Genomic DNA, 17580 nt, shown 5'->3' with positions numbered 1-17580 from the left:
GAACAGTAAACATTACACTCACACATGTTTCAAAAGAATAGAGACATTTCAAATATCATATTACGTCTATGTACAGTGTTATAATCATGTGTAAACAGTTAAAGTACAAAAGGGAAAATAAATAAACATAAATATGGGTTGTATTTACAATGGTGTTTGTTCATCACTGGTTGCCATTTTTGTGTGGCAACAGGTCACAAATCTTTCCCCCTCTCTCTCCCTTAATCTCCCTTCCCCTGTTCAGAAGAGCAGGCATCACTTTCAAATTCATGACAATGAATGAGCTCTATCCTGTAAACTCTACATTAGTTGGCCCTGGATTGAGTGTGTGATGTCTCATTCCACATGTTACCAATTTCAACCTCTTGGCTGTGCTCCAACATTGTGTATGCTGGAATCATTTCTTTAACCCACATCAACCTGCTCATGTCTTTCTAGTGATACAAATATTTTTGCAATAATCTATTTTTCTGTAGTGAATTGGAACTGCTGATATTATTTTCTAAAATTATTAATTGATTGATGCACACTTTTGCATGACCTGAAGTAGGCTAGCCTACTTTTACTCCAGCTTTGTTACAGCAATTAGAATAGGCTCTTATGTATGTCTGCTATGCTAGTATAGCCCACCCATATGGGAATTAATAAATGAACTTCAAACACCATAGATAGACAGCAATGCATCACGTTTTCCTTGGTGCGATCTGAACACTTTGGTTGCGCAAAGAACTGTGTATTTTCAACACAAGGTGGCGACACATCGAGCACTAATCAGAGCCAGATGGCTCGTGCGAGACGAGCCGCTCAGACAGACGTTTTGTGAGCGTGCGCTCAGAGCGGGAAAGAAGGCAGTGGGACTCCGGCCGTCAGAGAGAGGAGACAGGGAAAGAAGACAGTGGGACTCCGGCGGTCAGAGAGAGGAGACAGGGAAAGAAGACAGTGGGACTCCGGCGGTCAGAGAGAGGAGACAGGGAAAGAAGACAGTGGGACTCCGGCGGTCAGAGAGAGGAGACAGGGAAAGAAGACAGTGGGACTCCGGCCGTCAGAGAGAGGAGACAGGGAAAGAAGGCAGTGGGACTCCGGCGGTCAGAGAGAGGAGACAGGGAAAGAAGACAGTGGGACTCCGGCCGTCAGAGAGAGGAGACAGGGAAAGAAGACAGTGGGACTCCGGCGGTCAGAGAGAGGAGACAGGGAAAGAGAGAGAACTTCGTGCGTTCTACTACACACAGTCACAGGATAAGGACGAGTGCGTAGACAGTTATTATAGACATTTGTGTGTGTCTTCTTTTTAAATCAACGTTTGCACGTGAGATTACGGTTGTAGTGGGTGTAAAGGAACTAGAAAAGCATCGGAGGAATGTATCCAGCTCGAGCAACAGTGACCCACCGTCCTCCGAGATGTCAGCTCCACATTATCCGAACCATCGTGCTACTCCTGGCTGTCCTAGAGATGACTGCGACACGTAAGAATGTGACTTTATTACAGTGTTACAATGTCATATTATCTGAAACACACGCAAATTCGAATGCCATGCATTTTCATATTTGATGCCATTCGTATGGTGATACATAGGCTATTGGTCACTAGCCGTTAGCCTATCGATTTATTCGATTGACGTGTCTCTGCAAAATATTCCTTTCCTCATTTTATTTGTCCCCCCCCCCGTTAATAAAACAACATTCAGATGGTTATATGGACATTCAATTCGTTGTTTTCTTGGACTTCAACATAGGCTACTTGGTTCCACATAATATCTTCATTGATCAAGTATTGTTTACCGCCAAGTCGTTTATATTTTAAACAAAGCCAATTGAAACATTGATTTATAATCTCCAGTATATTGAAATTCAAAAGGACTCTTCTTCTCCAGGCATGATGAAGAGGATAACTATCTCAGTCCCAGCTAGAGGTCCATTGTGAGTGTCGATCCATTTGTGATTTAAAGCAAACTCAGCAATACAATGCTGACGGATGCTGAGAGTAATGAAGTTTTTCGAAAGGGAAGAAAATGTCTTTGTTGGAACAGACTCACTCCGTCAGAAATGTAAGGCTAATCACTGTAGTCAAATAACAAACAGTAGCCTAGCTAGACTTGTCGTGTGTCTAAAATTATTGTCTTGCAACGTTGTCTTCTACAATCTCTATAGGCCTAGTACCTTGTCCTGCACACACGGGCAGTGAGGAAGTTAACTGCAACGTTGTCTTCTACAATCTCTATAGGCCTAGTACCTTGTCCTGCACACACTGGCAGTGAGGAAGTTAACTGCAACGTTGTCTTCTACAATCTCTATAGGCCTAGTACCTTGTCCTGCACACACTGGCAGTGAGGAAGTTAACTGCAACGTTGTCTTCTACAATCTCTATAGGCCTAGTACCTTGTCCTGCACACACTGGCAGTGAGGAAGTTAATTGATATATCATGTTGTTTACATTTCTGTCACATCAGTTGTGATTTCAGGGACATAAAGTGACTTTATAGCTAATAATATCCTTTCACTAAGTCATCACAAAGCCAAACAATCACTCTCCTCCCCACACTTAACCTGTGAAAGGTTATAAACATCCTGTGGCTTTATATAAGCTTTATAACAGCTGTCTAGCGGAGGCAGGTGCCCAGATGGTGTCAAGTAGTTTCCATTAGGGCCCGGAAATTGCCAGGGACCTCACGATATAATACTATCACGATACTTAGGTGCCGATACGATATGTATTGCGATTCTAACGATCCTCGTGATTCTGTATGTGTTGCTATTCAATACTGTGATTTTATTGTGATTTGATGTTGTTCACCATATGTCTGCTGCAGAGGGACAAGAGAGCCAGGACACTAAGAGTGTTGATCAGTCATGGAAATACAAGTGCTAAAAACAAATGGTCTCCCTATTTAAAAAGTGCAGTTACAGCCAACTAACATATGTCAATATGATACATTGTTTCCCCTAGGATTTTTTCTGCAGCAGTGGCAAAGTTATTGTGGGGGGTGGGGGCTCAGTGGGCATGTGGGCATGGCCAATGGCGTGAACAATTTTAGAGGCCGCAGATTTAGCTGTTTTGAAGTTAATTTCCTGCAATTCTACACATGACATGGGGCTGAGAGAAAATGTGCTGTTTTGTCTAGTTTTTATTTTGGTGGTTGTTAGTTCTCAAAGATGATCTTAGAAATACATAGCTCCATTATCCTTTCTATCAGGTTTTAGTAATTTTTTAAATTTAATTTAGTATTATTTTTACTCCCCTTTTTTCTCCCCAATTTCGTAGTATCCAATTGTTAGTAGTTACTGTCTTGTCTCATCAACTCCCATACAGGCTCGGGAGAGACGAAGGTCGAAAGTCATGTGTCCTCCGAAACACAACCCAACCCAACCCAACCAAGCCGTACTGCTTCTTAACACAGCGAGCATCCAACCCGGAAGCCAGCCGCACCAATGTGTCGGAGAAAACACTGTGCACCTAGCGACCTGGTCAGCGTGCACTGTGCCCGGCCCGACAGGAGTCTCTAGTGCTTGATGAGACAAGGATATCCCTACCGGCCAAACCCTCCCTAACCTGGATAATGCTAGGCCAATTGTGCGTCACCCAATGGACCTCCCGGTCGCGGCCGGCTGCGACAGAGCCTGGGCTCAAACCCAGAGTCTCTGGTGGCACAGCTAGCACTGCGATGCAGTGCCTTAGACCACTGCGCCACCCGGGAGGCCCCTGGTTTTAGTAATTTAAGTTTTCACTGAAAATGTTTTACTATCCCATTTTTTTATCATATTTTTTGGGGTGGAAGCAACGATTTAGCAGCGGCGACCCGCCGCTGTTAAATGAATATAGGGGAAACACTGCGATACGATGCAATATATCTTCAAAAATAATATCTGATATGTAACTATCGATTTAATTTCCCCATCACTAGTTTCCACAGTTTAAAAGTTTGGAAGAGAGGTGCTGTCATTGGGCAATTTTGGTTTGCCCTCTTGTGAATTGAATAGGATTTTAGTTTGTTACCCAGTTTGTCTATGTGTTATTAATTGCCTGCTAGAGGATGTGTCTAGGTTTGTTTGGATTACACCAGTCCTCCCTATTGGATTGGTATATTATTTACAAAGGTTGGAGGAGGCAGTAAGGCCATATTCTGACATGCCACTCTCTTAGACTAGTGTCAAGAGCCAGGAATGGTAATCCAAGACACATGACTTGATGAGTTATGTGTTCATCAAATAGGATTTTATGATAGAACAGGAAAAGGGGGGGATCAAACCCTAACCATTTCATATCTCCACTTCTTCAGCAGACTGGAAAAGGGGAGTGGAAAGAAACACATTCTCAATATGCCATGATACAGAGTCTCTTACATGTCATAACAGTCAGAGGGCTATCAATCATTTGGGTGGAACTGCCTCGGGTACAGATTTCAACAAGACAGAACTGTTGACACTAAAGGCACTTTGCCTCTGAAAAACCCTGTCTGGACTGCAGTCTCTGTCTCTAGCAGGAAGCCTCCTGTCCTCTTCCTCAGCTCTGATAGCTGAGCTCTTAGCCCCCTCTTCTCTCTCTCCTCCTAATGCATGGTACTGTAACTCAGCCATCCATTGCTGTATCTTTAAAAGCCTTCTCAGACGTTCAGGAATGTGAAGGAACTATATGTGTGAAACAGATGTAATGGTTGTAGTGTATGTACATGTGTGTGTGTGTGTGTGTGTGTGTGTGTGTGTGTGTGTGTGTGTGTGTGTGTGTGTGTGTGTGTGTGTGTATGTGTGTGTGTGTGTGTGTGTGTGTGTGTGTGTGTGTGTGTGTGTGCCTTCGCTTGCGTGTGTGTGTGTGTTTTGTGACAGTTTTGGTCCAGTGTGAAGCATCTGGAAAGATAATAAAGTCACACACCTTCTATGAATCAGTCCTCAGTCATAAATCATACACTTCTCAGCTGGTCCCTCGTTACTTTCAAACAACAGTGTGTAAAACATGTCATGCATTAGCAATTACCTACTTACCTTTTGTTATTCACATCATATGTTTGCCAAGTTTATATGGCTGTATTGCTCAACATGGACCATGTTTTGAAGATGATGTCTTGTCTTGGCTAATTGTTTAAGTGGTGGTTACTTACAGTAATAGATGGCTATACAATTCTTACTCAGTTATTATTTTGTGCAGTGTTACATTAAACGGATGGTCAGATATGAGAAGCAGAAATATGAACTTGAATGCACTATCAGGCATCCATTTTTAATTTAATTTGTTTACCCTCCCCACTGGGCACTCACTGGTTGAATCAACGTTGTTTCTGCATCATTTCAATGAAATTACGTTGAACCAAGGTGGAATAGATGTTGAATTGACGTCTGTGCCCAGTGGGTCTCCTCAAGTCGTGGTTGTTGTGTGTTTGGGTTTGTAGTTTAACAACTGGCAGCAGCAGTAGAGCTACTGATTACTTTCATTACTGACTTCCGCTTGTGTTTCCCAGCGCAATTATATCATTAAATCAAATCAAATTGTATTTGTCACATGCGACAATAACAACAGGTTTATAGATCTTACCGTGAAATGCTTACTTATAAGCCCTTAACCAACAATGCAGTTCAAGAAATAGAGTTAAGAAAATATTTACTAAATAAACTAAAGACTGTAAAGAAAATGAGATCACAAGTGTTTCCTATCAATCTTTGATAGCATACCAGTGGCACTATTATTCCCGTAGACTGTCAACCAGGTATGTTAGGCTACTACTGAAAATACTATCCAGTAGCCTAATTTAGTGAAGGAAAAAAACATAATTGTGGGTGGTTTTAATCCCAAATCTTTGTCAAATGTGGGTGGTTTTGCAAAATAACCCAGAGGTTTGTTTCTTAGATATTAGATTGTGATAAATAGGTTCTGTAAATTGCAATAGATTGCAGTTTTACTGTAAGTTATTCCTTCTTACAACCGCATGATATTTTCATCTTAAAGCCTTCTAAGAAACAACCCCCACAGAAAGCTATGCCTAGTGTTTTTCTGGTTGGGAGTCTTGACTCTTGGGAGACTATGATTCATTGAGGCTAAACATTGTTCACTCTCATGTCATATCCTCATTTGGTCTCTGCTCTCTCTGGGCTAGAGAGAGGGTTTGATCAAGTTTCTCCCCTGCGATCTGAAGCCAAGCATGGAAACCCCTTTCCTGCAATTACTGTCTGACTGCACTGCACAGCGGAGGTGAGGGCATGGCAGAGAGAACATCTCCTCTGGATATCTATGGACTCAAAGAGTGGTTGGCTTTTTGCTGTAGATTAAGAAGCATCCTCTTGGACATATTCTTTAGAGCTCGTAGTGGAGCTAAGGGCCTAAATTCCTTTACTTGTGTCAACAATTAGCCTAAATAATCAGTTCTTTGATAGAAGAACGACACTCATTATTTAAGTAAAGTGTGCATCAATGCACCTCATGGGTTGTGTAGGCTATGCACTAATGGAGGTATTAGGAAATGCCTTGTAGTAAAAAGAGATATACATTTTGACTTTTTAAATTACAATTTTCCTCGCTTAGTAGCATTTATCTAAGTTAATACGTGGGGACCATGCTATATTTCATTTCACAGGAGTGGGAATGAAACATTACTTTCTAAATTCAGCTGTAAATGTGTCAGTGTAAATCTCTAAAACCTGTTTGCATTGCTTTAAGGACTTATGGAACCCCGTCGCATGCAGACTGGTAAATCTCTCACCGCCCACAATTAGGCCTTTGTACATTGCCACGCTGTGTTAGAGCTGATATATACCCAATCTTAGCAGGCTTTTAAAAAATAAATAAATAAATGCGGCTTATCAGTCAACAGGATTGTGACAGGCAGTGTCAAATTTCTCTCTATGAAGAAAGGCTTTAATTCAGAATTTCCCACAACATCATATCCATCTTGTAACATTTCACTCATAAATGCTTCCCCAGAGGAGAGGAGAGGAGTAATGAGAAGAGAGGAGAGCGGAGGAGAGGAGAGCGGAGGAGAGGAGAGGAGAGGAGAGAAGAAAAGAGCAGAGGAGAGGAGAGGAGAGGAGAAAAGAGCAGAGGAGAGCGGAGGAGAGCAGAGGAGAGGAGAGCAGAGGAGAGGAGAGCATAGGAGAGTAGAGGGGAGAGGAGAGGAGTGGAGAGCAGAGGAGTGGAGAGCAGAGGAGTGGAGAGCAGAGGAGAGGAGAGCGGAGGAGAGGAGAAAAGAGCAGAGGAGTGGAGAGCAGAGGAGAGGAGAGTGGAGGAGAGGAGAGGAGAGGAGAAAAGAGCAGAGGAGAGCAGAGGAGAGCAAAGGAGAGGAGAAAAGAGGAGAGGAGTGCAGAAGAGAGCAGTAGAGAGCAGAGGGGAGGAGAGGAGAGGAGAGGAAAGCGGAGTAGAGGGGAGAGGAGAAAAGAGGAGAGGAGCGCAGAAGAGAGCAGTAGAGAGCAGAGGGGAGGATAGGAGATAAGAGCAGAGGAGGGTAGAGACAGAACAGAGGAGAGTAGAGGAGAGCCAGAACAGAGCAGAGGAGAGTAGAGAGCAGCGGTGTTGGTGACTGGCGATGGGGTTAATGTTGAACCACACATTGGCCTTGGCTGGCTGGCTGGCTCATATATCTGATAAACGGTCTGTCTGAGGAAAGGTAGCCAGGCCCCTCACTGCCACCCATGACATCAGGGCTTTGGATGGGGAAGCCTTGGCACTTGGCAGGCACCCGCTGCGCCACTCCTAGCCGTTAAACTAAAATCATACCAGGATCACTCTCCTTCTGTCTCACCCCCCGCCCCTCAATTCAATTTCAATTTAAGGGCTTTGTTGGCATGGGAAACATGTTAACATTGCCAAAGCAAGTGAAGTAGATAATATACAAAAGTGAAATAAACATATAAAATGTACAGTGTAAACTCATAGAAGTTCCAAAAGAATAAAGAGAATAAAGCCTCTTTCTTTCTCTCCCACCCCCTTTCTCTCTCTCTCTCTCTCTCTCTCTCTCTCTCTCTCTCTCTCTCTCTCTCTCTCTCTCCCACCCCCTCTCTCTCTCTCTCGCTCTTTCGCTCTCTCTCTCTCTCTCTCTCTCTGCCTCTCTCTCTCTCTCTCTCTCTCTCTCCTCTCCCCCCTCTCCCTCTCCTCTCTCTCTCTCTCTCTCTCTCCCCTCTCTCTCTCTCTCTCTCTCTCTCTCTCTCTCTCTCTCTCTATTTCTCTGTCTCTGTCTCTGTCTCTCTCTCTCTCTCTCTCTCTCCCATCCCATCTCCCTCTCCTCTCTCTCTCTCTCTCTCTCTCTCTCTCTCCCATCCCATCTCTCTCTCCCTCTCTATCTCTCTCCCTCTCTCTCTCTCTCTATCTCTCTCTCTCCCATCCCATCTCTCTCTCTATCTCTCTCCTCTCTCTCTCTCTCTCTCTCTCTCTCTCTCTCTATATATATATATATATAGATTTTTTTAAAATTATATTTCTTCTTTCCAAACTCATCCCAGGATCACTCTCTTGCTGTCTCTCTCTATTTCTCTTTTCTTTCTCTTTCAAATCAAATCAAAGTTTATTTGACAACAGGTGTAGACCTTACAGTGAAATGCTTACTTACAGGCTCTAACCAATAGTGCAAAAAAGGTATTAGGTGAACAATAGGTAAGTAAAGAAATAAAAACAACAGTAAAAATACAGTGAAAAATAACAGCAGCAAGGCTACATACAGACACCGGTTAGTTGGGCTGATTGAGGTAGTATGTACATGTAGATATGGTTAAAGTGACTATGCATATACAGTGCCTTGCGAAAGTATTCGGCCCCCTTGAACTTTGCGACCTTTTGAAGTGGAACGACATTTATTGGATATTTCAAACTTTTTTAACAAATCAAAAACGAAAAATTGGGCGTGCAAAATTATTCAGCCCCTTTACTTTCAGTGCAGCAAACTTTCTCCAGAACTTCAGTGAGGATCTCTGAATGATCCAATGTTGACCTAAATGACTAATGATGATAAATACAATCCACCTGTGTGTAATCAAGTCTCCGTATAAATGCACCTGCACTGTGATAGTCTCAGAGGTTCGTTAAAAGCGCAGAGAGCATCATGAAGAACAAGGAACACACCAGGCAGGTCCGAGATACTGTTGTGAAGAAGTTTAAAGCCGGATTTGGATACAAAAAGATTTCCCAAGCTTTAAACATCCCAAGGAGCACTGTGCAAGCGATAATATTGAAATGGAAGGAGTATCAGACCACTGCAAATCTACCAAGACCTGGCCGTCCCTCTAAACTTTCAGCTCATACAAGGAGAAGACTGATCAGAGATGCAGCCAAGAGGCCCATGATCACTCTGGATGAACTGCAGAGATCTACAGCTGAGGTGGGAGACTCTGTCCATAGGACAACAATCATATCGTATATTGCACAAATCTGCCCTTTATGGAAGAGTGGCAAGAAGAAAGCCATTTCTTAAAGATATCCATAAAAAGTGTCGTTTCAAGTTTGCCACAAGCCACCTGGGAGACACACCAAACATGTGGAAGAAGGTGCTCTGGTCAGATGAAACCAAAATTGAACTTTTTGGCAACAATGCAAAACGTTATGTTTGGCGTAAAAGCAACACAGCTCATCACCCTGACCACACCATCCCCACTGTCAAACATGGTGGTGGCAGCATCATGGTTTGGACCTGCTTTTCTTCAGCAGGGACAGGGAAGATGGTTAAAATTGATGGGAAGATGGATGGAGCCAAATACAGGACCATTCTGGAAGAAAACCTGATGGAGTCTGCAAAAGACCTGAGACTGGGACGGAGATTTGTCTTCCAACAAGACAATGATCCAAAACATAAAGCAAAATCTACAATGGAATGGTTCAAAAATAAACATATCCAGGTGTTAGAATGGCCAAGTCAAAGTCCAGACCTGAATCCAATCGAGAATCTGTGGAAAGAACTGAAAACTGCTGTTCACAAATGCTCTCCATCCAACCTCACTGAGCTTGAGCTGTTTTGCAAGGAGGAATGGGAAAAAATTTCAGTCTCTCGATGTGCAAAACTGATAGAGACATACCCCAAGCGACTTACAGCTGTAATCGCAGCAAAAGGTGGCGCTACAAAGTATTAACTTAAGGGGGCTGAATAATTTTGCACGGCCAATTTTTCAGTTTTTGATTTGTTAAAAAAGTTTGAAATATCCAATAAATGTCGTTCCACTTCATGATTGTGTCCCACTTGTTGTTGATTCTTCACAAACAAATACAGTTTTATATCTTTATGTTTGAAGCCTGAAATGTGGCAAAAGGTCGCAAAGTTCAAGGGGGCCGAATACTTTCGCAAGGCACTGTATAATGAACAGAGAATCAGTAGGGTAAAAGAAGGGTTGGCGGGTGGTGGGACACAATGCAGATAGCCCGGTTAGCCAATGTGCGGGAACACTGGTTGGTCGGGCCAATTGAGGTAGTATGTACATGAATGTATAGTTAAAGTGACTGCATATATGATATATGATAAACAGAGAGTAGCAGCAGCGTAAAAGACGGGTTGGGAGGGGGCACACAGTGCAAATAGTCCGGGTAGCCTTTTTATTACCTGTTCAGGAGTCTTATGGCTTGGGGGTAAAAATTGTTGAGAAGCCTTTTTGTCCTAGACTTGGCACTCCGGTATCGCTTGCCATGCGGTAGTAGAGAGAACAGTCTATGACTGGGGTGGCTGGTGTCTTTGACAATTTTTAAGGCCTTCCTCTGACACCGCCTGGTGTAGAGGTCCTGGATGGCAGGCAGCTTAGCCCCAGTCATGTGCTGGGCCGTACGCACTACCCTCTGTAGTGCCTTGCGGTCGGAGGCAGAGCAATTGCCGTACCAGGCAGTGATGCAACCAGTCAGGATGCTCTCGATGTTGCAGCTGTAGAACCTTTTGAGGATCTCAGGACCCATGCCAAATCTTTTTAGTTTCCTGAGGGGGAATAGGCTTTGTCGTGTCCTCTTCATGAGTATCTTGGTGTGTTTGGACCATTCTAGTTTGTTGGTGATGTGGACACCAAGGAACTTGAAGCTCTCAATCTGCTCCACTACAGCCCTGTCGATGAGAATGGGGACGTGCTCGGTCCTCCTTTTCCTGTAGTCCGCTGAGGGATAGGTTGTTATTCTGGCACCACCCGGCCAGGTCTCTGACCTCCTCCCTATAGGCTGTCTCGTCGTTGTCGGTGATCAGGCCTACCACTGTTGTGTCTTCTGCAAACTTAATGATGGTGTTGGAGTCGTGCCTGGCCATGCAGTCGTGGGTGAACAGGGAGTACAGGAGGGGACTGAGTACACACCCCTGGGGAGCTCCAGTGTTGAGGATCTGCGTGGCAGATGTGTTGCTACCTACCCTCACCACGTGGGGGCGGCCCGGAAGGAAGTCCAGGATCCAGTTGCAGAGGCAGGTCTTTAGTCCAAGGATCCTTAGCTTAGTGATGAGCTTTGAGGGTACTATGGTGTTGAACGCTGAGCTGTAGTCAATGAATAGCATTCTCACATAGGTGTTCCTTTTGTCCAGGTGGGAAAGGGCAGTGTAGAGTGCAATAGAGATTGCATCATCTGTAGATCTGTTTGAGCGGTATGCAAATTGGAGTGGGTCTAGGGTTTCTGGGATAATGGTGTTGATGTGAACCATTACCAGCCTTTCAATGCTCTTCATGGCTATGGAAGTGAGTGCTACAGGTCTGTAGTCATTTGGGCAGGCTGCCTTCGTGTTCTTGGGCACAGGGACTATGGTGGTCTGCTTGAAACATGTTGGTATTACAGACTCAATCAGGGACATGTTGAAAAATGTCAGTGAACACACCTGCCAGTTGGTCAGCACATGCCTGGAACACACGTCCTGGTAATCCGTCTGGCCCCGCAGCCTTGTGAATGTTGACCTGTTTAAAGGTCTAACTCACGTCTGCTACGGAGAGCGTGATCACACAGTCATCTGGAACAGCTGATGCTCTCATGCATGCCTCAGTGTTGCTTGCCTCGAAGCGAGCATAGAAGTGATTTACCTCGTCTGGTAGGCTCGTGTCACTGGGCAGCTCGCGGCTGTGCTTCCCTTTGTAGTCTGTAATAGTTTGCAAGCCCTGCCACATAAGACGAGCATCAGAGCCGATGTAGTATGATTCAATCTTAGCCCTGTATTGATGCTTTGCCTGTGTGATGGTTCGTAGCAGGGCATAGCATGATTTCTTATAAGCTTCCGGGTTAGAGTCCTGCACGTTGAAAGCGGCAACTCTACCCTTTAGCTCAGTGCAAATGTTGCCTATAATCCATGGCTTCTGGTTGGGGTATGTACGTACAGTCACTGTGGGGACGACGTCCTCGATGCACTTATTGATAAAGCCAGTGACTCAATGTCATCGGAAGAATCCCGGAACATGTTCCAGTCTGTGATAGCAAAACAGACCTGTAGTTTAGCATCTGCTTCATCTGACCACTTTTCTTTATAGACCGAGTCACTGGTGCTTCCTGCTTTAATTTTTGTTTGTAAGCAGGAATCAGGAGGATAGAGTTGTGGTCGGATTTACCAAATGGAGGGCGAGGGAGAGCTTTGTACGCGTCTCTGTGTGTTGAGTACAGGTGATCTAGAATTTTTTCCGCTCTGGTTGCACATTTAACATGTTGATAGAAATTAGGTAGAATTGATTTAAGTTTCCATGCATTGAAGTCTCCGACCACTAGGAGCGCTGCCTTTGGGTGAGTGGTTTCCTGTTTGCTTATTTCCTTATACAGCTGACTGAGTGCGGTCTTAGTGCCAGCATCTGTCTGTGGTGGTATATAAACAGCCACAAAAAGTATAGCTGAAAATTCCCTAGGCAAGTAGTGGCCTGCAATTTATCACAATATCCTTTACTTCAGGCAAGCAAAATCTGGAGACTTCCTTAGATTTCGTGCACCAGCTGTTGTTTACAAATATGCACAGACCACCCTCGTCTTACCGGAGTGTGCTGTTCTATCCTCCCTGTGCAGCGTATATCCCGCTAGCTGAATATCCATGTCGTCATTCAGCCACGATTCTGTGAAACATAGGATATTACAGTTTTTTATGTCTGTTGCTAGGATATTCGTGATCATACCTCGTCTAATTTATTGTCCAATGATTGTATTTTGGCGAGTAATATTGACTGTAACGGCAGCTTTCCCACTCGCCTTCGGCAGATCCTAACGAGGCATCCCACTCGGTGTCCTCTGTGCCTGCATCTCTTCCACTTGCAAATAATTGGGATGTTGGCCTTGTCGAGTGTTTGGAGTATGTCCTGTGCGTCCTGCTTACTGAAGAAAAAACCTTTGTCTAATCAGAGGTGAGTGATCGCTGTCCTGATATCCAGAAGCTCAAAACCCCCCACATAATAGCACAATTGGTTGGGAGCACGTGAAACTGCTGCCATTTCTTCCAGTGCCATTTTGCCATCACTCCATCTTTCTCTTTTTGTCTTTAATTTCTGTCCCTCTCCTTCATGGTGTAGCAGCTCTACTGTACCTGACTTGTGTAGTACTGTACCTGACTCGTGTAGTACTGTACCTGATTCGTGTAGTACTGTACCTGATTCGTGTAGTACTGTACCTGACTCGTTTAGTACTGTACCTGACTCGTGTAGTACTGTACCTGATTCGTGTAGTACTGTACCTGACTCGTTTAGTACTGTACCTGACTCGTTTAGTACTGTACCTGACTCGTGTAGTACTGTCCCTGATTCGTGTAGTACTGTACCTGATTCGTGTAGTACTGTACCTGACTCGTGTAGTACTGTACCTGACTCGTGTAGTACTGTACCTGACTCGTTTAGTACTGTACCTGACTCGTGTAGTACTGTACCTGACTCGTGTAGTACTGTCCCTGATTCGTGTAGTACTGTACCTGACTCGTGTAGTACTGTCCCTGATTCGTGTAGTACTGTACCTGACTCGTGTAGTACTGTCCCTGATTCGTGTAGTACTGTACCTGACTCGTGTAGTACTGTACCTGATTCGTGTAGTACTGTACCTGACTCGTGTAGTACTGTACCTGACTCTTGTAGTGTTCAGTTTGGCCATGGATCCACGCTTGGCTGCTGTTATCTGAGTTGACTGACAGGCTGTTCTTGGCATGGCTGAGTTCTGAGTGAGAGGAAAAAGGCAGAAAGGAATGGTTGTTCAGCGACAGCTTTGGGCTTTCCCAATCCAGCTCCTGTTCTGTTCTCTCCCCTACCTCAGACCTTCTGCTGGGGGCTGTGAAAACCACTGAACCATCAGTTTAGTCCCATGAATTAGAAATGTGTTACAAGGCATCACTTTATATTGATTAATAGCATATACTGTATCAAACCACAAAGGTTTCACACCATGTTAGAATCCTGTTTTTTAAGCATTTGTCATGATTCTGTGTTAATGTTCTCAATTTATGCTGAAAGGTCATGTTTATTTCCCTCTTGACAGCTCTTACTCTCTCTCTTTATTTCTGTTTTTCCCTTTGTCTTTCTATTTATCTCGCTCTCTTTCTCCCCCCATCTCTCTCTCTCTCTCTCTCTCTCTCTCTCTCTCACATGTTGAGTCGAGGTAGCACTCTCCTCTCTACAGGTGTTTCTGATGAGAATAGCGTCTGTCCAACTAACTTCCCATGAACACTCTATGCTAAAACAGGCCAGTTTGCAGGAAATGTAATTTTAGGGGCATCTAATGATTTGTGTTGGTTACGGAGCTGTTAGGGAAACGTTTCCTTATTTTACCATGTTTCCCTATTGCCACAGTCTCTGTGAGCAGAGGGGGGGACATAGGGGTACGAGGGCAAAGTTGATTTGGAGGTACACTGTACTATACCTTTTTTGGTGCTTTTTTGTTCTATATAAAGCTAGTATCCTGACATGACAAAGTAGATTCAAGACTTAAAATGTGAAGCCGACTTTGCAGACTGTGTGTGTCTGAGTGTGTCTATGTCCCTGTGTGTGTCTATGTCCCTGTGTGTGTCTCTCTCTCCTAGCCCTAGATGTATGGCTGTCTGGGTTCATTGCGAGGCTAGAGTCTAAACATGCATGACCCTGCTTGGCCTCCACATTAAGCTGTTTAGGAATTCTCCACCTCTATTCACCCCTGTTTGTTTAACATACAAAAGTGTGTTTAACTCTCCTTCTTTATTGGTTGGTAATTACTATCAGTAGCCATAGAAACTATAATCCCGTTGTAGTCTGAAGTCTAGGAATTCTCCTCTCTTTGAAGATTAGTTCTTTTAAAGAGGGTTAGGTCTAAGCCAGTGGTTGAACAAGCCGACTCTGGACACCGAATGCACCATGTACTTTATGCTTTTGCAGGTCTATGAGACATTTATAACGGGATTGGGAAAGTCTAGGCCGTTCTTATCCCACTGTTCTGGAATGACAATTGATGCTTGGTCGATTTGTTTTGCTTCCGTGCATCAAAGGAGGGATGACCAATGTTGCGTCATGAGTAATCCGCCTCTGTCTTGGGACACCTGGAAGAGTTTGTGTAGTTTGAGAAAGAGGAAAGAGGATGTTTCTTCTCTGCTGTAGACTCTTAACCCATCAAATGAGCATTGATTGGAAGAAGTCAGTTGAATATTTGGTTGTAAAACAAATATAGAGTATTACTTTACTGACTGAGTCCCTTTGGAAGAGAGGAAGGGAAAGGGAAAATGGCGTTAGGAGAGAACACAGAAGACCAGTGATAGCCGGGCAGTGGCACACATTTCAGAATATGTTTCAAATAAACGCCGGATCTAAATGAATTGTTTACGAGGTTACCATGAATTACCATGAATTGTTTACGAGGTTTAATGTTTGATTTGTTACATTAAATCATTCAGTAATATGACTCAAAAAAAATATGGTAATCATCCATTTTTATTACAGGTTGACCGATTAATCGGCGTGGGCGATTAATTAGGGCGGATTTCAAGTTTTTATAACAATCGGTAATTAGCATTTTTGGACGCCGATTACATTGCACTCCACGAGTAGACTGCGTGGCAGGCTGACCACCTGTTATGTGAGTGCAGCAATGAGCCAAGATAAGTTGCTAGCTAGCATTAAACTTATCTGATCAAAAACAATCAATCTTAACATAATCACTAGTTGATGATATTACTAGTTTAACTAGCTTGTCCTGCGTTGCAAATAATCAATGCGATGCCTGTTAATTTATCATCGAATCACAGCCTACTTCACCAAACGGTGGATGATTTAACAAGCGCATTCATGAAAAAAGCACTGTCGTTGCACCAATGTATCTAACTATAAATATCAATGCCTTTCTTAAAATCAATACACAAGTATATATTTTTTTACCTGCATATTTAGTTGAAAGAAATTCATGTTAGCAGGCAATATTAACTAGGGAAATTGTGTCACGTCTCTTGCGTTCTGTGCAAGCAGAGTCAGGGTATATTTAGCAGTTTGGGCCACCTGGCTCGTTGCGAACTGTGTGAAGACCGTAATTAATTTCCCAGAATTTTACATAATTATGACATAGCATTGAAGGTTGTGCAATGTAACAGCAATATTTAGACTTAGGGATGCCACCCGTTCGATAAAATACGGAACGGTTCCGTATTTCACTGAAAGAATAAACGTTTTGTTTTCTAAATTATAGTTTACCTATTTGACAATATTAATGACCTAAGGCTCGTATTTCTGTGTGTTTATTATATTAGAATTAAGTCTATGATTTGATATTTGATAGAGCAGTCTGACTGAGCGGTGGTAGGCAGCAGCAGGCTCGTAAGCATTCATTCAAACAGCACTTTCCTGTGTTTGCCATCAGCTCTTCGCGATGCTTGAAGCATTGAGCTGTTTATGACTTCAAGCCTATCAACTCCAGAGATTAGACTGGCAATACTATAGTGCCTATAAGAACATCCAATAGTCAAAGGTATATGAAATACAAATGGTATAGAGAGAAATAGTCCTATAATTCATATAATAACTACAACCTAAAACTTCTTAACTGGGAATATTGAAGACTCATGTTAAAAGGAACCACCAGCTTTCATATGTTCTCCTGTTCTGAGCAAGGAACTGAAACGTTAGCTTTTTTACATGGCACATATTGCACTTTTACTTTCTTCCAACACTGTGTTTTTGCATTATTTAAACCAAATTGAACATGTTTCATTATTTATTTGAGACTAAATTGATTTTATTGATGTATTATATTAAGTTAAAATAAAAGTGTTCATTCATTATTGTTGTAATTTTCATTATTACAAAATATATATAAAAATCGGCTGATTAATCGGTATCGGCTTTTTTTGGTCCTCCAATAATCGTTATCGGCATCGAAAAATCACAATCGGTCGACTTCTAGTTTTTATCGCTAGTAAGAAACTGCTAGCCATTAGCTGCTAACGGCTAGCTACAGTAACTGGCAAGCACAAAACAGTCAACAACTTTGTGAGTACAGATCCCCAGAAATCGATCAATTGCCCTCGAAAGTAAGAACTGCCGAAAAAGCACTGTCAAAGATGATAATAATTATTCTGTCAAGAAAGTCCATTTTTTCCCTAAATAGTGGCATACTAAGACAAACGAAATGTAACACAGTGTATAAATGATAACACTTTAGTGCAGGAAATGATGACATTGATTAAAATGTTGGAAGTGAATGCTGGAGTTAAACAATTAACTATGCAAATTAGCAAAAGTTGTGTGTATTAAGGAAATAGACGC

The 17580-nt window shown here is 43.1% G+C and overlaps 1 protein-coding gene across 1 annotated transcript in view; it reads left to right on the top strand.

Annotated features, from left to right (window-relative positions):
* Positions 1 to 835: 835 nt before the first annotated feature.
* Positions 836 to 17580, top strand: part of LOC112241993 (inactive tyrosine-protein kinase transmembrane receptor ROR1-like) — a 284717-nt gene continuing 267972 nt past the window's right edge. Inside the window, exon 1 of the mRNA XM_042322372.1 lies at positions 836 to 1463. Coding sequence (XP_042178306.1) covers positions 1358 to 1463 — 106 coding nt within the window. The 5' untranslated portion in view covers positions 836 to 1357. The remainder of the gene's footprint in view (positions 1464 to 17580) is intronic.

Source organism: Oncorhynchus tshawytscha, linkage group LG05 (assembly GCF_018296145.1).
Source record: "Oncorhynchus tshawytscha isolate Ot180627B linkage group LG05, Otsh_v2.0, whole genome shotgun sequence".
Lineage (NCBI taxonomy): Eukaryota > Metazoa > Chordata > Actinopteri > Salmoniformes > Salmonidae > Oncorhynchus > Oncorhynchus tshawytscha.
Note: the sequence above shows the minus strand (reverse complement) of the source record. Positions and strands in the feature narration are given on the sequence as shown.